The following is a 15,730-nucleotide window of genomic DNA, read 5'->3' as shown; positions in this document are numbered from 1 at the left end:
AGGGTTCTCCCGGGTATGGCGATGCCATATCGGTGGACGTAAACGGCTGTTTGGGCACGCTGTAGGGCTCAGAAGGGAGGGATGCCATTTGGCTTTTGGAGCGCATATTTTGCTTGGTAGTAGCTCTGGCGTTTTGCTGGTATTTCAGTTTATAATGTGGGGGCATATGTAGGCTGGGCAGGGTACATCAGGGGCATAATAACAGGGTATAATAATGGGGTAAATAAATAATAATCCACAGATATGTGGCCAGTGTCACACTTATAAATGGAACCCGATCCTATCCGCTTTTGGAACGCTCTGTACATTTTGCATCGCCATAATCTGGGAGCCGGAACTTTTTTATTTTTTCACCACCGGAGCTGCGTGAGGGCTTATTTGTTGCGGGACAATCTGTAATTTTCATTGGTACCATTTTGGGGTACATGCGATTTTGTTGATCACTTTTTATTAAATTTTTCGGCAAGCAAGGTGACCAAAAACCATCTATTCTGACAATGATTTTTATTTATTTTTGACGGCGTTTACCCTGGGCTATAAATGACCATTATATTTTATTCTGCGGGTCGGTACGATTATGGCGATACCATATGTATATACATTTTTTTATGTTTTGCAGCGTTTGCGCAATAAAAGAACTTATTTAGAAAATAAATTATTTTTTGTGTCACCATATTCTGAGTGCCATAACTTTTTTATTTTTCAGTCAAAAAAGCGCTGTAAGGGCTTGTTTTTTGCGGGACGGGTTGTAGTTTGTAACGGTACTATTTTGGCGTACGTGCGACTTTTTGATCACTTTTTATTACATATTTTGGGAGGGGTGGTGACCAAAAAATAGTGATTCTGGCATTGTTTTTAGTTTATTTTTTTGCGGTGTTCACCGTGCGGGAAAAATAATATTATAGTTTTATAGTTGAGGTCGTTACGAACGCGGTGATACCAAATATGTGTAATTTTTTTTTACGTATTCATTTTTTTTCCTATAATAAAAGACTTATTATAGGAAAAAAAGCAGTTCTTGTTTATATCACTTAGAACTTTTATTTTTACACTTTTTTTTAAAACATTTTTATTCTTTTTTTTACTTTTTTCACTTGTCCCACTAGGGGACACTTAGACTTACAGCTTTGATCGCTGCTGGAATACATTACACTACACACGTAGTGTAATCCATTCCAACTGTCAGTGTGACGGGAGTGTCACACTGACAGGAAGCCTACGATGACCAGCCTCCGGCTGGTCCTCATAGGCTTCTGTACATGGCAACCCGGAAGCCATTGTCTGCCATGGGTACCATCGACAGCCCCCGTGATTTCACGTGGGGGCTGCCGATCGGCGCTAAACACCTTAATTGTGGCGTTCAAAATCGAGCGCCGCAATTAAGAGGTTAACTGCCGATATCAGCGGCGATGGGCCGCTGATCGGCAACGGGGAATGCAGGGCAGACACCCTGCACAGTTAACCGCCGCTGCGGTGTAGCGCCGCGCGGCGGTTAACTGTGAAAGCACAGACGAAACTGCACGTCAAGGTGCGCGAACTTACTGCTCACCTTGACGTACAGTTACGTCATGGTGCGTTAAGGGGTTAATATAAAACCGTGTGTGCTTAGCTACCACAATAACATTATGAGTACTGTCCTCTAAAAGCATAATTCCAGTTACACATTTCACATGTTTCAGCATTTGGGAAAATTACTCACTAAGGCCTCATGCACACGACAGTAGCCATGTGCATGGCTGTTATTTTCGGGTCGGTCGGGCTGTGCACATGGCCGCGTGCATTATTTTCTATGAGCCTGGACCGCAAAACACGGGAAACCACGGTCGTGTGCATGGGCCCATTGAAATGAATGGTACCGCAATTCTCCCGTGGATTTTCTGGGGAATTGTGGCCGCAAAAGCACGTTCGTGTGTATGGGGCCTAACTAAGCAATAAGAAGCTGTATTTATAATTAAAAAGAAAAACATATAGATCACTGCTAATTGAACACTCAGGAGAAGGAAAAAAATAAAATAAAAATGAAAAGGGATGTTACTAAAAAAAAAATATATATATATATATATATATATATATATATATATATATATATATATATTAGCCATTTTCAAAAACGAGCATATTTTTTTGACTGGGAAACTGGAGAGGAACAAGGGAGAAAATAAGACTGGTGTGATTAAAGGCTATGTAAGCCTTTGATGGTCTTTTTTTTTTTGTTTTTTTAAATAAAACAGGGTCAGTGCGTTTCGTGTAACTTTTTAATTATCATCTTTATTAAAAATTTGCTTTACTTTTGTAGATACAGCTGCTCTGCATCCTGTATACAGAGCAGCTGTATGGAACACTAAATCCTGTTCCCATCAGGTCTGCAGGACTCCCGGTTCAGTGACAGCGGGCCCTGCGTGGATCCACCAGTCATCCTCTGACACGCAGGATCCACTCGTCATCCATCACACCAAAGTTCATAACTTAGATGTGATAGATTACAGGTGGATCGTGCGTGTCGGACACTGAACCCGTCAGGTATGCAGGACTGACGGATTCAGGTCATAGCGAAAGATACGCTGCAACTAAAAAAGTAAAACAAATTTAAGACTAATTTTAAAAAAGTTACCCCAAACACACTGACTTGTTTATAAAAATAAATAAATAAAGCCTATCAAAAAGGTGTACATAGCCTTTAATCCGGTATCTGACGATCTAGAAAACATTATTCTATCACATCGCAAAAAAACTGCAATATAATGTGGAAGACTAGAAGACTGAACCAATTAGGAATCAGCTCTGATGAAAAGTTATACAGTACTATACATTGTTAAGTCCTGTTAACAGATTAATGTGAACTCTTTCTGAAGTTTCTTGAAGGAGTTATTTCCAATATACCTCTACCATAACCATTTGGTTGGTAATTAGGGAAATTTGATAATATGGTAGGTTTGGAGGGTGCAAAAAATAGTCAGGATAGCCTCCCAAAATTACAAGGAAATCACCAATATCTAAACATGTAAAATGCATACCGACCCTCCAGATCCTCATATCTTCATCACTGAGCAGCTCTCAAAAATGGTAGCTCACATTTTCATCTTTATAGACTGGGGGAATTTATGAAGCACTCTACACTAGTTTTCTGGCATAAAAAGTCGTAAGTTAAGCAAAAACTTGCTTCTATGTATCCACTATATGTATAATGCCGTTGTAAGCCAAAGCCAGAAGTAAATTCAAAAGTTATGAACATAAAGGAAGAACTTATTCTCCTTCCTCCTGGATCTGCTTCTGGCTTTGGCTCAAAAAACCTGCATCAAAATCAGCAACAAATATGCAATTTACAAATTCAGCCTAAGGCCCTGTTCACATGGCGTGTATTTGAAGCATTTTTCAGCACTTAAACTGCGCCAAAACACCCATGACTTAAGCTTCCCATTGACATCAATGAGAAAGTGCGCTGTTAGTGCATGCAACGCGTTATTTTTTACGCACGGGTTTAAAAACCGCGTCTCGTAAAAAAAAAAAAGTGTCCGGTCAATTTTTGTGGCAAAAACGTGCCTAATTTTCATAGTCAATGGGAGTGCTAATTACGCGCCAAAAAACATGTGCCGAAATCACGTAAAAACGCCTGCGTTTTAAAATGCACTTTACAAAACCGCTAGAGTTTTTGACGAGCTTAACCCCTTCATGCCAAAAATCTGTAGATACACGTCCTTTTCGCACATACCCCGTGCTGCCAGGACGTGTAAATACAGATCTCTGTTCCAGCCGGCATAGCGCTGTGAAAAACGCTCGGACGCCGGCTGTGTCAGTGTCGGCTCTAGAGAATACGATCACCGTTATTAACCGCTTCCTGACCGCCCACAGTAAATTCACATCGGCGCTTGCTGGGCTCTGTGCCGCGCCGACGTGAATTCACAGTGCGTGTTGAAAGCGCGATCCGGGTGTGTCAGAGTAGTGCCGACACCCGGATCGCGCTGTTAACCCCTGACTCTGGTCCCTGAGACATGACAAAGTTTGTTGTAGCAACAAACTGGAAAGTTTGTTGCTACAACAAACTTTCCCGAGGACCGATTGCATGTGCTGCCGTCGGTTGATTGGCAAAACTGTAGGCCATACAACGGCCTCCGGTCTGCCATTCACAGAAGCCTATGAGGACCAGCTGGTCCTCATAGGCTTCCTGTCAGTGTGACTGTAAACGTCACACTGACAGTTTATAACACGTTACACTACCTAGGTAGTGTAATGTATTATAGCAGCCATACAGGTCTTCAAGTAAAACAAGTATAAAAAAAATAAAAAATAAAAATAAAAAAAAGTTATTGCGCAAACGCCACAAAACATAAAAAAACTATATACATATGGTATCACCGTAATCGTACCGACCTGCAGAATAAAGTAAAATTTAATTTATAGCGCACAGTGATTACTGTAAAAAAAGGACAAAAAACATTGTCAAAATGTATATATTTTTTGTCACTTTTCATGTACAAAAAAATCAAATAAAAAGTGATCAAAAAAATCACATGTACCCTAAAATGGTACTAATGAAAACTACAGATTGTAACGTAACAAATAAGCCCTCGCATGGCTCCAGTGGAGAAAAAAATTAAAAAAAGTCCTGCGCTCAGAATATAGTGACAGAAATTGTACAGAGTGTCTAAAAGCGGATAAGATTGGGCACCATTTATCAGTGCGACACCGGCCACACATCTATGAATTATTTATTTACCCCATTATTATACCCTCTTATTATGCCCTGATGTACTCTGCCCAGCTTAGATATGCCACCACATTATAAACTGAAATACCAGCAAAACCCCAAACAGAACTATTACCAAGCAAAATCTGCGCTCCAAAAGCCAAATGGCGCTCCTTCCCTTCTGAGCTCTGCCGTGGGTCCAAACAGCAGTTTATTTCCACATATGGGGTATTGCCGTAATCGTGAGAAATAGCTTTACAAGTTTTGGGGTGCTTTTTATTCTTTATTCCTTGTAAAAATGTAATTTTTTTATCTTTTTTCAGAAAAAAAAAGTAATTTTCATTTTCACAGACATACTCTAATAAATATAGCAAAAGACCCGTCGGCAAAAAAATGAAATTTGTAAATTTCACCTCTACTTTGCTTTAATTCCTGTGAAACGCCTAAAGGGTTAATAAATTTTCTGAATGTCGTTTTGAATACTTTGAGGGGTGCAGTTTTTAAAATGGGGTGATTTATGAGGTCTATCTAGAACATAAAGCCCTCACAGCCACTTCAGCACTGAACTGGTCCTTGACAAAATAGCCTTTTGAAATGTTCTTGAAAATGTGAGAAATTGCTGCTAAAGTTCTAAACCTTGTAATAATGTTCAAAAAACGAAGCAAATATAAAAGTAGACATATGGGGGATGTTAATTAGCAACAATTTTGTGTGGTATTACTATCTGTTTTACAAGTAGATTACATTTAAAATTAGAAAAATTATAATTTTTGCAAATTTTCTTTACATTTTGGTGTTTTTCACAAATAAGCTATGAATTTGACCAAATTTTTCCACTAACAAAGTACAATATGTCACGAGAAAATCTCTGAATCGCTTGGATAGGCAAAAGCATTCCAGAGTTATTACCACATAAAACAACATGTCAGATCTGGAAAAAATGGGGCTGGTCATTGAGGCATGGATGATCCTTGGTCCTGAAAGGGTTAAATGAATTTTTATTTTTTTTTTAACGCTGTGTGACCAAGGCCTGAAACCGCTCGAATCTAAGTTGAGCAATTTAGCTTTGACCAGTATTAGAGGAACGCAGTAGCCGCTGTCCGCTGAGCAGTAACTCCGGCTGACTGATGGATTCGGCTTGCAGTGGCATTATACAGCTCAATGTAGAGTGCAGACATAGAAGCAGCAGCGCAAAACCTAAATACATTTTTAGTCGTCATCATCAAATAACCCCTTATGCCTCATGCACACGACAGTGTGCATCTGCCGGGTCAGTGATCTGCAGAAAGATATGACATGTCCTATCTTTCTTCGGATCGGAGAATCGGGTCAGTTTTCACGAACCCAATTCACCCGCTTAAGTGTGCCACTCGGATGCTGTTGTAAACGGCCGGAGTGGCACATCGGTGTGCAGCTGGCATTAGAGACAAGGCAGCCTAGTTTTTAAAATCTGACTTGTGTCACTTTATGTGGTAATAACTTTGGAATGCTTTCACATTTCCAAGCAATTCTGAGATTGTTTACTCGTCACACACTGTACTTTGTTAGCAGTAAAATTTGGTCGATACATTCAATGTTTGTGAAAAACACCAAAATTTTTAGAGAATTTGGAAAAATTTGCATTTTTTTTTAAAATTTAAATGTGTCAGCTTATACGACAGTAATACCAAACAAAATAGTTACGAAGTCAAATTTCCCATATGTCTACTTTAGGTTTGCATAATTTTTTAAAAGGTCCTTTTATTTTTCTAGGACGTTACAAGGTTTAGAACTTTAGCAGAAATTTCTCACATTTAATACAATTTCCAAAACCTATTTTTTAGGCACCAGTTCAGTTTTGAAGTGGCCTTGGAGGGGCCTCTAAATTAGAAACCATCATAAACCACCCACTTTAAATGTAACTGCACCCTTAAGTATTCACAACAGCATTTAGAAAGCTTCTTAACCCCTTAGGCGTTTCTCTTAGACGTTTTTCTGTAACACAGAAGGTTTTACAAGATAAAGGTAACTCAATATTTATTGCCCAGGTTCTGCAGTTTTTAGAAATATCCCACATATGGCCCTAGTGTCCTAATAGACTGAAACACAGACCTCAGAAGCAAAGGAGCACCTAGTGGATTTTGGGGATATAGAATATATTGTAGGCACCATGTCAGGTTTGAAAAGGTCTTGTGGTGCCAAAACCTAGAAAACACACCAAAAAAAACAATTTTAGAAACTTCAGCCCCCAAGGAGTTCATCTAGGGGTATAGTGAGCATTTTGACGTACAGTTTTTTTGCTAAAATCATTGGAATTAGGCCGTGAAAATTAAAATCTACATTTTTTTCTCATAAAATTAAGCTTCAGCACAGATATTTTCTTTTTCAGAAGGAATAAATGGAGAAAAAAACATTATAACATTTGTGAAGCAATTTAAAAGCAGTTTACGACCATTTGTCACACGGCAGACCTCAGAAAAGAATAAGTGCAATTTGGCTTTTGAAGCTCAAATTTAGCTGGAATGGTCGCATTTGCAAAGCCCCTTAGGGACCAAAACAGTGGGTACCCTGAAAAACTGACTTCACTTGGGAAACTGCACCCCTTAAGGAATCTATCTAGGAGTATAGTGCGCATTTAGACCCAACTGGTCTTTTGCAGAATTAATTTTAATGAATAAAAAAAAAATAATAATTTTCATGGTCTATTTTATTTTCGCAAGGCATAAATAAAGGCCAACAGAGTACAGAGAGCCGACTCCCTCTGTGTCAATCACTTAAATGCCGCTGTCGCTATTGACAGCGGCATTTAAGGGGTTAAACGGCGGCGATCAGAGATAATTGTGATCACCACCGTTGCAGTGGGATGTCGGCTGAAGATGAAGCGCGCACAGCGAGTACAGTAAAGCCCATTTGCGGGAAGGGGTAAGAACAGTCAAAACTTTGAATATATTTCTTAAAAGCAAAATATTAAAATGAAAAATAAAAGATGCAACACCTACCGTCTCCAGCTGGTATCAGGGGGAGGCGATAAATACACAGTTCCATAGGGGCAGCTGTCTACGTGCCATGTGGGTTAAGAAACAATGCTTAGACATCAGAGAAAAAATAAAATAAAGTGACAGTCAAAAAGTTTAAAACCTCTAGCAAATACGCTTTTTAATAGCACTTTGAAAATTGTTTATTACATGAAATATTTGAAAATACATTCCTACTTGGCATCTAAGGCTATATTCACACGACCGTGAAAAAAAATGTCCATTAACATTTGATCAACTGTCAGTTTTTCATGGCCATTTTGCATCAGCGGGTCTCTAAATTTTCATCCATTTCCAGTCCGTCTGTCCGTTTTTAATGGCCGTTTGACATCCGTTTTTCATGTCCATTAAAAAAAACAAAAAACTGATTTAATTGGTCAGGCCTTTTTTGTCCCAGCCCACTGAAAACACACAAGGGAAGGTCACATGTTCACCTTGACACTATTTACAGCCTCCCTGTACAGGATGCCACACACCTCCCTGTACAGTATACCACACACCTCCCTGTACAGGATGCCACACAGCCCCGATGTACAGGATGCCACACAGCCCCGATGTACAGGATGCCACACAGCCCCGATGTACAGGATGCCACACAGCCCCGATGTATAGGATGCCACACAGCCCCGATGTATAGGATGCCACACAGCCCCGATGTATAGGATGCCACACAGCCCCGATGTATAGGATGCCACACAGCCCCGATGTATAGGATGCCACATAGCCAGACATGAATGCCCTACATACACACCGATGTCTTCTTCAGGTAAGGTCTCTAGTCTTCACGGGATCTGCGGCGACGCGATGACACTCACCAATGCAGCTCGTCTTCACGGGATCTGCGAAGGCGGCGCCATGACGTTATCGCGTCGCCTTCGCAGAACCCGTGAAGATGAGACCACACCTGAAGAGGTCGGCGCTGCATCGGTAAGTGTCATCGAGACGCCGATAGCTAACAAGGGAACTAGCAGTTCCCTTGCCAATCTCCATGTCACAGATCCGTTTTTAACGGTTGTTACATGTATTGACAGCGGTTAAAAACGGATTTATTGACTTCCATGGGGACCGTCAGGCCGTGAAAACGGACAAAAATAGGACATTTCCTATTTTTTGACTCTCATTATTCATGGTCATGTGAATAAGGTCATGTGAATAAGGCCTAAGGGTTACCACTCACTTTAATATTTTTCATGAAATTACAAGATTTGAATCACATCAGAAACTTTACGATTTCTAGATATTAAATTAAATTGTACTTGTCACATCGTAAAAATTAAGGGCCCCAAAGTCAAGATGGGTAATTTAATTGATAGACCACTCAGCTATTGCATTTTCATACTGCTATTTGCCGATAGTCTTATTGAAATTTTTAGCACAAGTTCTGCCAAGAATTCACCTTGAGCCCCCCTATTCCTCCACAACACCACTAGACCCCTGCGCACGCCTATGCTAGCTGCCTTGCCTGACATATATATGCCTGTACATTAAAGTTAAAAAAAAAAATCAAGGAATGTTAAATGAAAAAAAAAAACAACTTTTCTTTCACATATTGACCCCTTAACGACTGCCAATACGCCTTTTCACGGCACACAGACATAAGCCCGGCACGGGTGTCCTGTGCCGGCTAAAGCAGGTGTCGGGCAGTCTAAAGACAGCCGGACACCTGAACTAACGGATGGGATCGATTTCAACATCGATCTCACCCGTTTAACTACTTAGATGGAGCGCTCAATAGCGAGTGCCGCACCCAAGTGGTTTTGGGGGGAGCTCCAATCGCAGGGTGCCAATGGCTTCTATGGCAGCCGGGGGTCTAACAAAGGCCTGTAGTGGATGCCTGCTAAGCCATGCCTGAGGCATTACCTAGCAGGTGCCTGTCAGTTTTACACTGACAGGCAATAATACAGAAGTATTGCAGTGTATTATAAAAACGATCAGAAGATCGAATAGTGAAGTCCCCTAGTGGGACTAAAAAGAAAGTTATTAAAAAGTTTAATAAAGTTAATAATAAAAATCCCAAATAAAAAAAAAACACTTTTTCCCCTTATAAAATACTTTAATATGAAAAAACACAATTTTTTTTTAAGCTATTACACATATTTGATATCGCCGCATCCGTAACGACCCCACCTATAAAGCGATGACGTTATTTAACCTGCACGGTGAACGCCGTAAAAACTAAAATACAAATACCAGAATTGCTGTTTTCTGTTCATCCCGCCTTAAAAAAAATGTGATAAAAAAAGTGATCAAAACGTCGCATGTACTCCAAAATGGTACCAATAAAAACTAGAAGTCGTCCCGCAAAAAACAAGCCCTCAAACAGCTACATCGGCGTAAAAATAAAACAATTATGGCTCTTAAAACATGGTGACACAAATTATGTTGAAAAAAAAAAAAAGTGTTTTTACGGTGTAAAAGTAGTAAAACATACCAAATCTATATCAATTTGGTATCGCCACAATGGTAATGACCCATTGAATAAAGTTATGTTATTTAGATCACACGGTAAACGGCGTAAATCTAAGACGCAAAAAAGGGTGGTGAAATTTATGGGTTTTTTTCCATCCAAAAAAAAGTTAATAAAAGTTAATCGCTAAATTATATGTACCCCCAAAACGGTGCTATTAAAAAATACAACTTGTCCCGCAAATAACAAGACCTTATACAGCTATGTCGACGCAAAAGTAAAAAATTATAGCTCTTGGAATGAGACTATGAAAAAATGCAAAAAAATTGCTTGGTCATTAAGGTTTAAAATAGGAAGGTCATTAAGGGGTTAATGTGAAGCTCAAGGTGTTATGAACTTAATACCTCCATGCACCTCACGTTAATAGTAATTAACCCAATCATGTACCTCATACATTAACTCAATGTTCTCCATTATGACTGAGAAAAATTATGAGGTTAATTACATGGAAGTTCAAAATCCATCACACCACGCCTCACATAAGAAAATGGAAGGAATTTTTATTTTTTTATTATTGTTGGCAGTATCTTTTTGGTATGGAGAATCCCAATACTACACAAAGTATCGGTATCGAAGTCCAAATTCTGGTATTATAACAACCCTAGAAGACTATGTTTACCTTTCGGGTTGACAGATTATTGGGAGGGGCTGGTGAATACCCAGCAGTCATGGTGCACATTGGCACAAATCACAAAGTTAAAAGGTAGGTGGAAGGTCCTAAAACATGATATTAAACATGATAATTTTGAAAATGTTCAAGAACGCTTTGCTTTCATGCACCAAGCAAGGTTTGCAGAGGCTCGGAGATACCAGAACATAAGGAACCCACCAAAAATGACACCATTTTAAAAACTACATCCCCTCAATGGGGGGCGTATTGTGTTTTTTGAGTTCATAGTTTTTGTGCAAGAATTAATGTAAAGTAGGTGTAAAAAAATTGTTTATTTCCAATAAAATGCGTCATTTACAGGACATATTTTTCGTACATAGTACATGAAACTGAGGAAACGCGCCCCAACATTTTTGGCCAGGCTCTCCTGTGTTCAGACTGATATCACCAAACAGTAATAGGAATTGATATAACCGCTTTATATGGCTGAACATGCGGCGCAATGCATTTTGAGGCCTAATTTTTACACATTATTTTGAGGATCCGCTTTGTGTTTGCACAGTATTCATCTAGGGGTGTAATGAGAAATTTTAGCTTTGTTTAGGGATCTTACTAGATGGCCAATTGAACCGCTGGAAATATGGTAATAAGTAAAAATGGGAACTAAATTATTGAATAAAGTAATTTTCTACTTTTCCCATTCGTAACAAAAAGAATACGATAAATAATAAAAAAGTTATTTCAGGGGGTATTTGAATAAATGACAACGGAGGGCAGGTTAGCTGCAGTTAACGGAGGTGTGGTAAATTTCAAAACAGTTTTATATGCAAAGACCGGGCTTTGAGGGGGAGGTCCCACAATAGTGTGCAGTGTCCCTCCTAATTCTATTCTGGGAGCAGACCAGACACCTTTTTTGTGGCCTCCTCTTTGTCTCTTGTCGGGGGAACTACTCCAGGGAAATGCTGCCCTGGAATTATTCTGCCCTCACTTCCTGAGGCCCTGCTCCCCACTCCTTCCTGTTCCCCAAATATGAAGGCCTTTATTATTTTTTACTGAAATTGCAGGAATTTCCCCGTTTCCTACACTTTTGTAGAGGACAAAAGAATTATAAAGGGCTATTTGGGTCAAGTACAGTGCCAGTTTTTTATACCACGCCCGAGTATTGCGAAGGGCGCTGTATGGCTGCAGCACCTGGTCTGACAGATCTACCCCTCCCATAAACTTATTATAGTCATGGATACACAGAGGTTTGGGGACCGACTCTAGGTTTCCCCGGACTGGGAGCGGGCTGGATCTGTCAGAATGTATGGCGGTCAGTACAAGGACCTCACGCTTGTCCTTGTACTTGACAAACATGTCAGTGCACACCGCGCTACTTTCACCTACTTGCATCCTTTGCCCTATGAATCTTTTATGCAAATCTATTTGGTTTCGCCTGATAGTTCTACAGGCAACAGTACCTCTATAAAACAGGCATTTCAGTAGCAGGACGCTTGTATAGCAATTGTCTACATACAAATTGTACTCTTGATCTAGCAGGGGGTGAAGCAGATCCCATACAATTTTGCCAGTTATCTTCCGGAAAGGGGGGGGGGGCAGTCTGGGGGCACTATTTTGGAGTCTTTCCCTTCGTAGACTCTGAACTTATGTGTGTGTATCCAGATGTGCTCTCACATAATTTGTAAAGCTTAACACCATACCTGGCCCATTTGTCGGGCAAGTATTGACGAAAATGTAATCTGCCCTTGAAATGTACTAGGGATTCATCTATGTCTATATGTTTGTGGGGGCTGTATATCAGGGAAAACGTAATATTAGTGTGGTCTATAATGGGCCGAATTCTAAATAAGCGATCATATGCAGGGTCATTAGGGAGTAGGCAATGTTCATTGTTGTTATAAAGCTTCAAAATCGAGCCCTGGGCATGACGTTGCGGTACAGTGGAGTGTGGTACAAAAGGTCATTACTCCAATATGACCTTACTGAAGGCTTTTTTATTATTCCCATATTGAGGACTAGACCCCCAAATTTTTTCATCTCCACTGAGTTGGTAGGGGCATTGCGTAATATGAGTTGAGGTTGGCAGCTAAAGACTGATGGGTATAAATATTGGTTTGCTGCACTATCATCTCTATTAATTCTTCTGAAAAAAAAAAATCTAACTTCCTTGAACCCTGCAGTGTTCACACGAGTTCCCGCAGTGGCTGTAAAGTCTGGCACTTGGGGTATAAAATTACTAGCAGAGGTCCAGTCAGTCACTTGGGGGAACTTATTGACTGCTGACCCTGGTGCGTCTATGGGGCACTTCATCACTTGATGAATCGGATGAAGAAGAAAAGGATGACAGAAGAAAATGCACTTCTTCTCCACTGTCAGAGTCGGACTCTGAATTTAGGATATGAAATGCCTCCTCGGCACTGTTCATCCGTTCAGATATTTTTCTGATTGAACTATAAGGCTAAATTTCTAACGTCAATTGTATTTTTTTTATGAACTTTAACTTGTCCGACTACTATATACTGTGAATGGACTTGAACATAACAGATGTACATACGATTGTGACTATTTCACTTGGCAAACTGTCAACGAACGGTCGACCTGACACTTTATATACTGCTGATGAACTTGACAAAGCACAGAACAAATTGTGTCTTTGCCAAGTTAATCTGCAGTCACAGTACAGACTAATCGTATATATGAACTTGAACAGCGATCTGTGTACGGCCCTGAACCTTTTACTTGCCAGTCAGACAGATTGTGGCTTTCTGAACTTGAACTTGACAGGGACTATGTTTTCTTTTGCCTTTCTCTGTATTAACACCGTAGGATCAAAGGCTGGACTTAACCCCTTAACGCCGAAGGACGGATATATCCGTCCTCAGCAGCTGCTAGTTCGCGCAGGAGGACGGATATATCCGTCCTGTGATCGCGCGGGTACTGACAGTTTACCCACGCGATCAGCGGCAGGAGCACGGCTGTTATACACAGCCTGGCTCCTGCTGCAACTGCCGGAATCGAAGCACGCGCCGATTCCGGCAGTTTAACCCATTAAATGCCGCTGTCAACAGTGACAGCGGCATTTAATGTGTTTGACAGAGGGGGGAACTCCCTCTGTCTCCCGATCGGCGCCCCCGCAAACAAATCGCGGGTCGCCGTCGGGTTTCCATGACAGCCGGGGGTCTAACAAAGACCCCCAGGTCTGTCTTCAGCATCTGCCTGTTAGGCGATGCCAGAGGCATGACCTAACAGGTTGCCTGTCAGTTTTACACTGACAGGCAATAATGCTTTGGTATACGAAGTATACCAAAGCATTATATATGCGATCGGCACATCGCATAGTGAAGTCCCCTGGTGGGAAAAAAAAAAAAAAGTAAAACCGTTAAATAAAGTTTGTGAAAAAAAAAATAAAAAAAATTACAGTCAAAGTCAAATAAAACTACTTTTTTGCCCCAAAAAGTGGTTTTATTTAATAAAACGGTCAAAACAAATCACACATACACATATATGGTATCCCCGCGATCGTAACAACTTGACCAATAAAATGAACACATTAATTAAACCGCCGGATGAACGGCGTCCAAAGAAAACGCAAAAAACAACGGCAAAATTCTCTCTTTTCTCCCATTCCCCCCATAAAAAATAAAATAAAAGTTCATCTATAAGTCCTATGTACCCCAAAATAGTACTAATGAAAACTACACATTGTCCCGCAAAAATCAATCCCACGTACGGCCACATCGACGGAAAAATAAAAAAATTACGCCTCTTGGAACGCGGCGATGCAAAAACAAGTAATTTTTTTCTAAAAGGGTTTTTATTGTGCAAACGTAGAAAAAACATATAAAACCTTTACACATTTGGTATCCCTGTAATCGTGCCGACCCATAGAATAAAGTTAACATGTTATTTACGCTGCATAGTAAACGGCGTAAATTTATAACGTGAAAATTAATGCTGGAATAGCTGCTTATTTTCAATTCTCTCCTAAAATAAAGTTAATAAAAGTTAATCAATATGTTATAAGCATCTAAAAATGGTACAATTACAAAATACAACTCGTCCCGGAAAAAACAAGCCCTTATACGGCTATGTCGACGGAATAAAAAAAGAGTTACGACTCTTGGAATGCGACCGTGGAAAAACAAAAAATAATCCTTGGTCATTAACGTGCAAAATGGCCCGGTCATTAAGGGGTTAATGGACATGTGTCTTTTTTTCAACCTTGTTGACTATGTAATGGGATGCTGGAGCGTGTGAGCTTCCACGCTCTTGGTTTTATTGTACAGTGTTCATTTTATTTTCCTTAATGAATGCAGGGTCCTCCCCTGCTCACACTCCCCTTATTTTCTAATTTTGATAAGTAAGCATTGAAAATTCTGGTAACCCGTTGGTGCAGAATCACGTACATGCACGGCATAAAATGCAGCCATTAGAGCATTCCGCCGTGCACGTACTTGAAGGAGATAGTGCGGGCACAGAGGGTATGCCCGCAAAATTGCCGCAGGAGCCCGGCTGTGTCTGACATCCGGGCTCCCGCTGCACTGGCAAGGTGTGGAGAAACCTCCAATCCCGGCCGTTTAACACTTTAAATGCTGCGGTCAATAGCGACCGCGACATTTAGGCTGTTTGACAGAGGGTGGGAGCTCCCTGTCACCGATCGGTGGCCAGAGAACGCAAATCGCCAACCACCGATGGGTTGCCATGGCAGCCGGGGGCCTAACAAAGGCCCCTAGGCCTGCCCTGGCTGTATGCCAATTAGGCTGTGCCAGAGGCATGGCCTAATAGATTGCCTGTCAGTTGTACACTGACAGGCAATAATGCTTTGGTATACTGAGTATACCAAAGCATTATATAAGCGATCAGAAGATCGCATGGTAAATTCCCCTAGTGAGACTAATAAAGAATTTTTTATTTAAAAAAATTAAAAAAATTACAGTAAAAATTTAAATAAAACC

At 40.5% G+C, this 15,730-nt stretch overlaps 1 protein-coding gene across 5 annotated transcripts in view; it reads right to left on the bottom strand.

Moving 5' to 3' along the window:
• CRTC1 (CREB regulated transcription coactivator 1) overlaps window positions 1-15,730 on the bottom strand; it is a 169,505-nt gene that overhangs the window by 90,489 nt on the left and 63,286 nt on the right. For all 5 annotated transcript variants that reach the window (XM_075864532.1, XM_075864552.1, XM_075864539.1 and 2 more), the window contains one exon: window positions 7,663-7,724. In XM_075864532.1, the coding sequence (XP_075720647.1) occupies window positions 7,663-7,724 (62 nt within the window). The remainder of the gene's footprint in view (window positions 1-7,662; window positions 7,725-15,730) is intronic.

The sequence above is a fragment of the Rhinoderma darwinii genome, chromosome 1, assembly GCF_050947455.1.
Source record: "Rhinoderma darwinii isolate aRhiDar2 chromosome 1, aRhiDar2.hap1, whole genome shotgun sequence".
NCBI classification, from domain to species: domain Eukaryota; kingdom Metazoa; phylum Chordata; class Amphibia; order Anura; family Rhinodermatidae; genus Rhinoderma; species Rhinoderma darwinii.
Note: the sequence above shows the minus strand (reverse complement) of the source record. Positions and strands in the feature narration are given on the sequence as shown.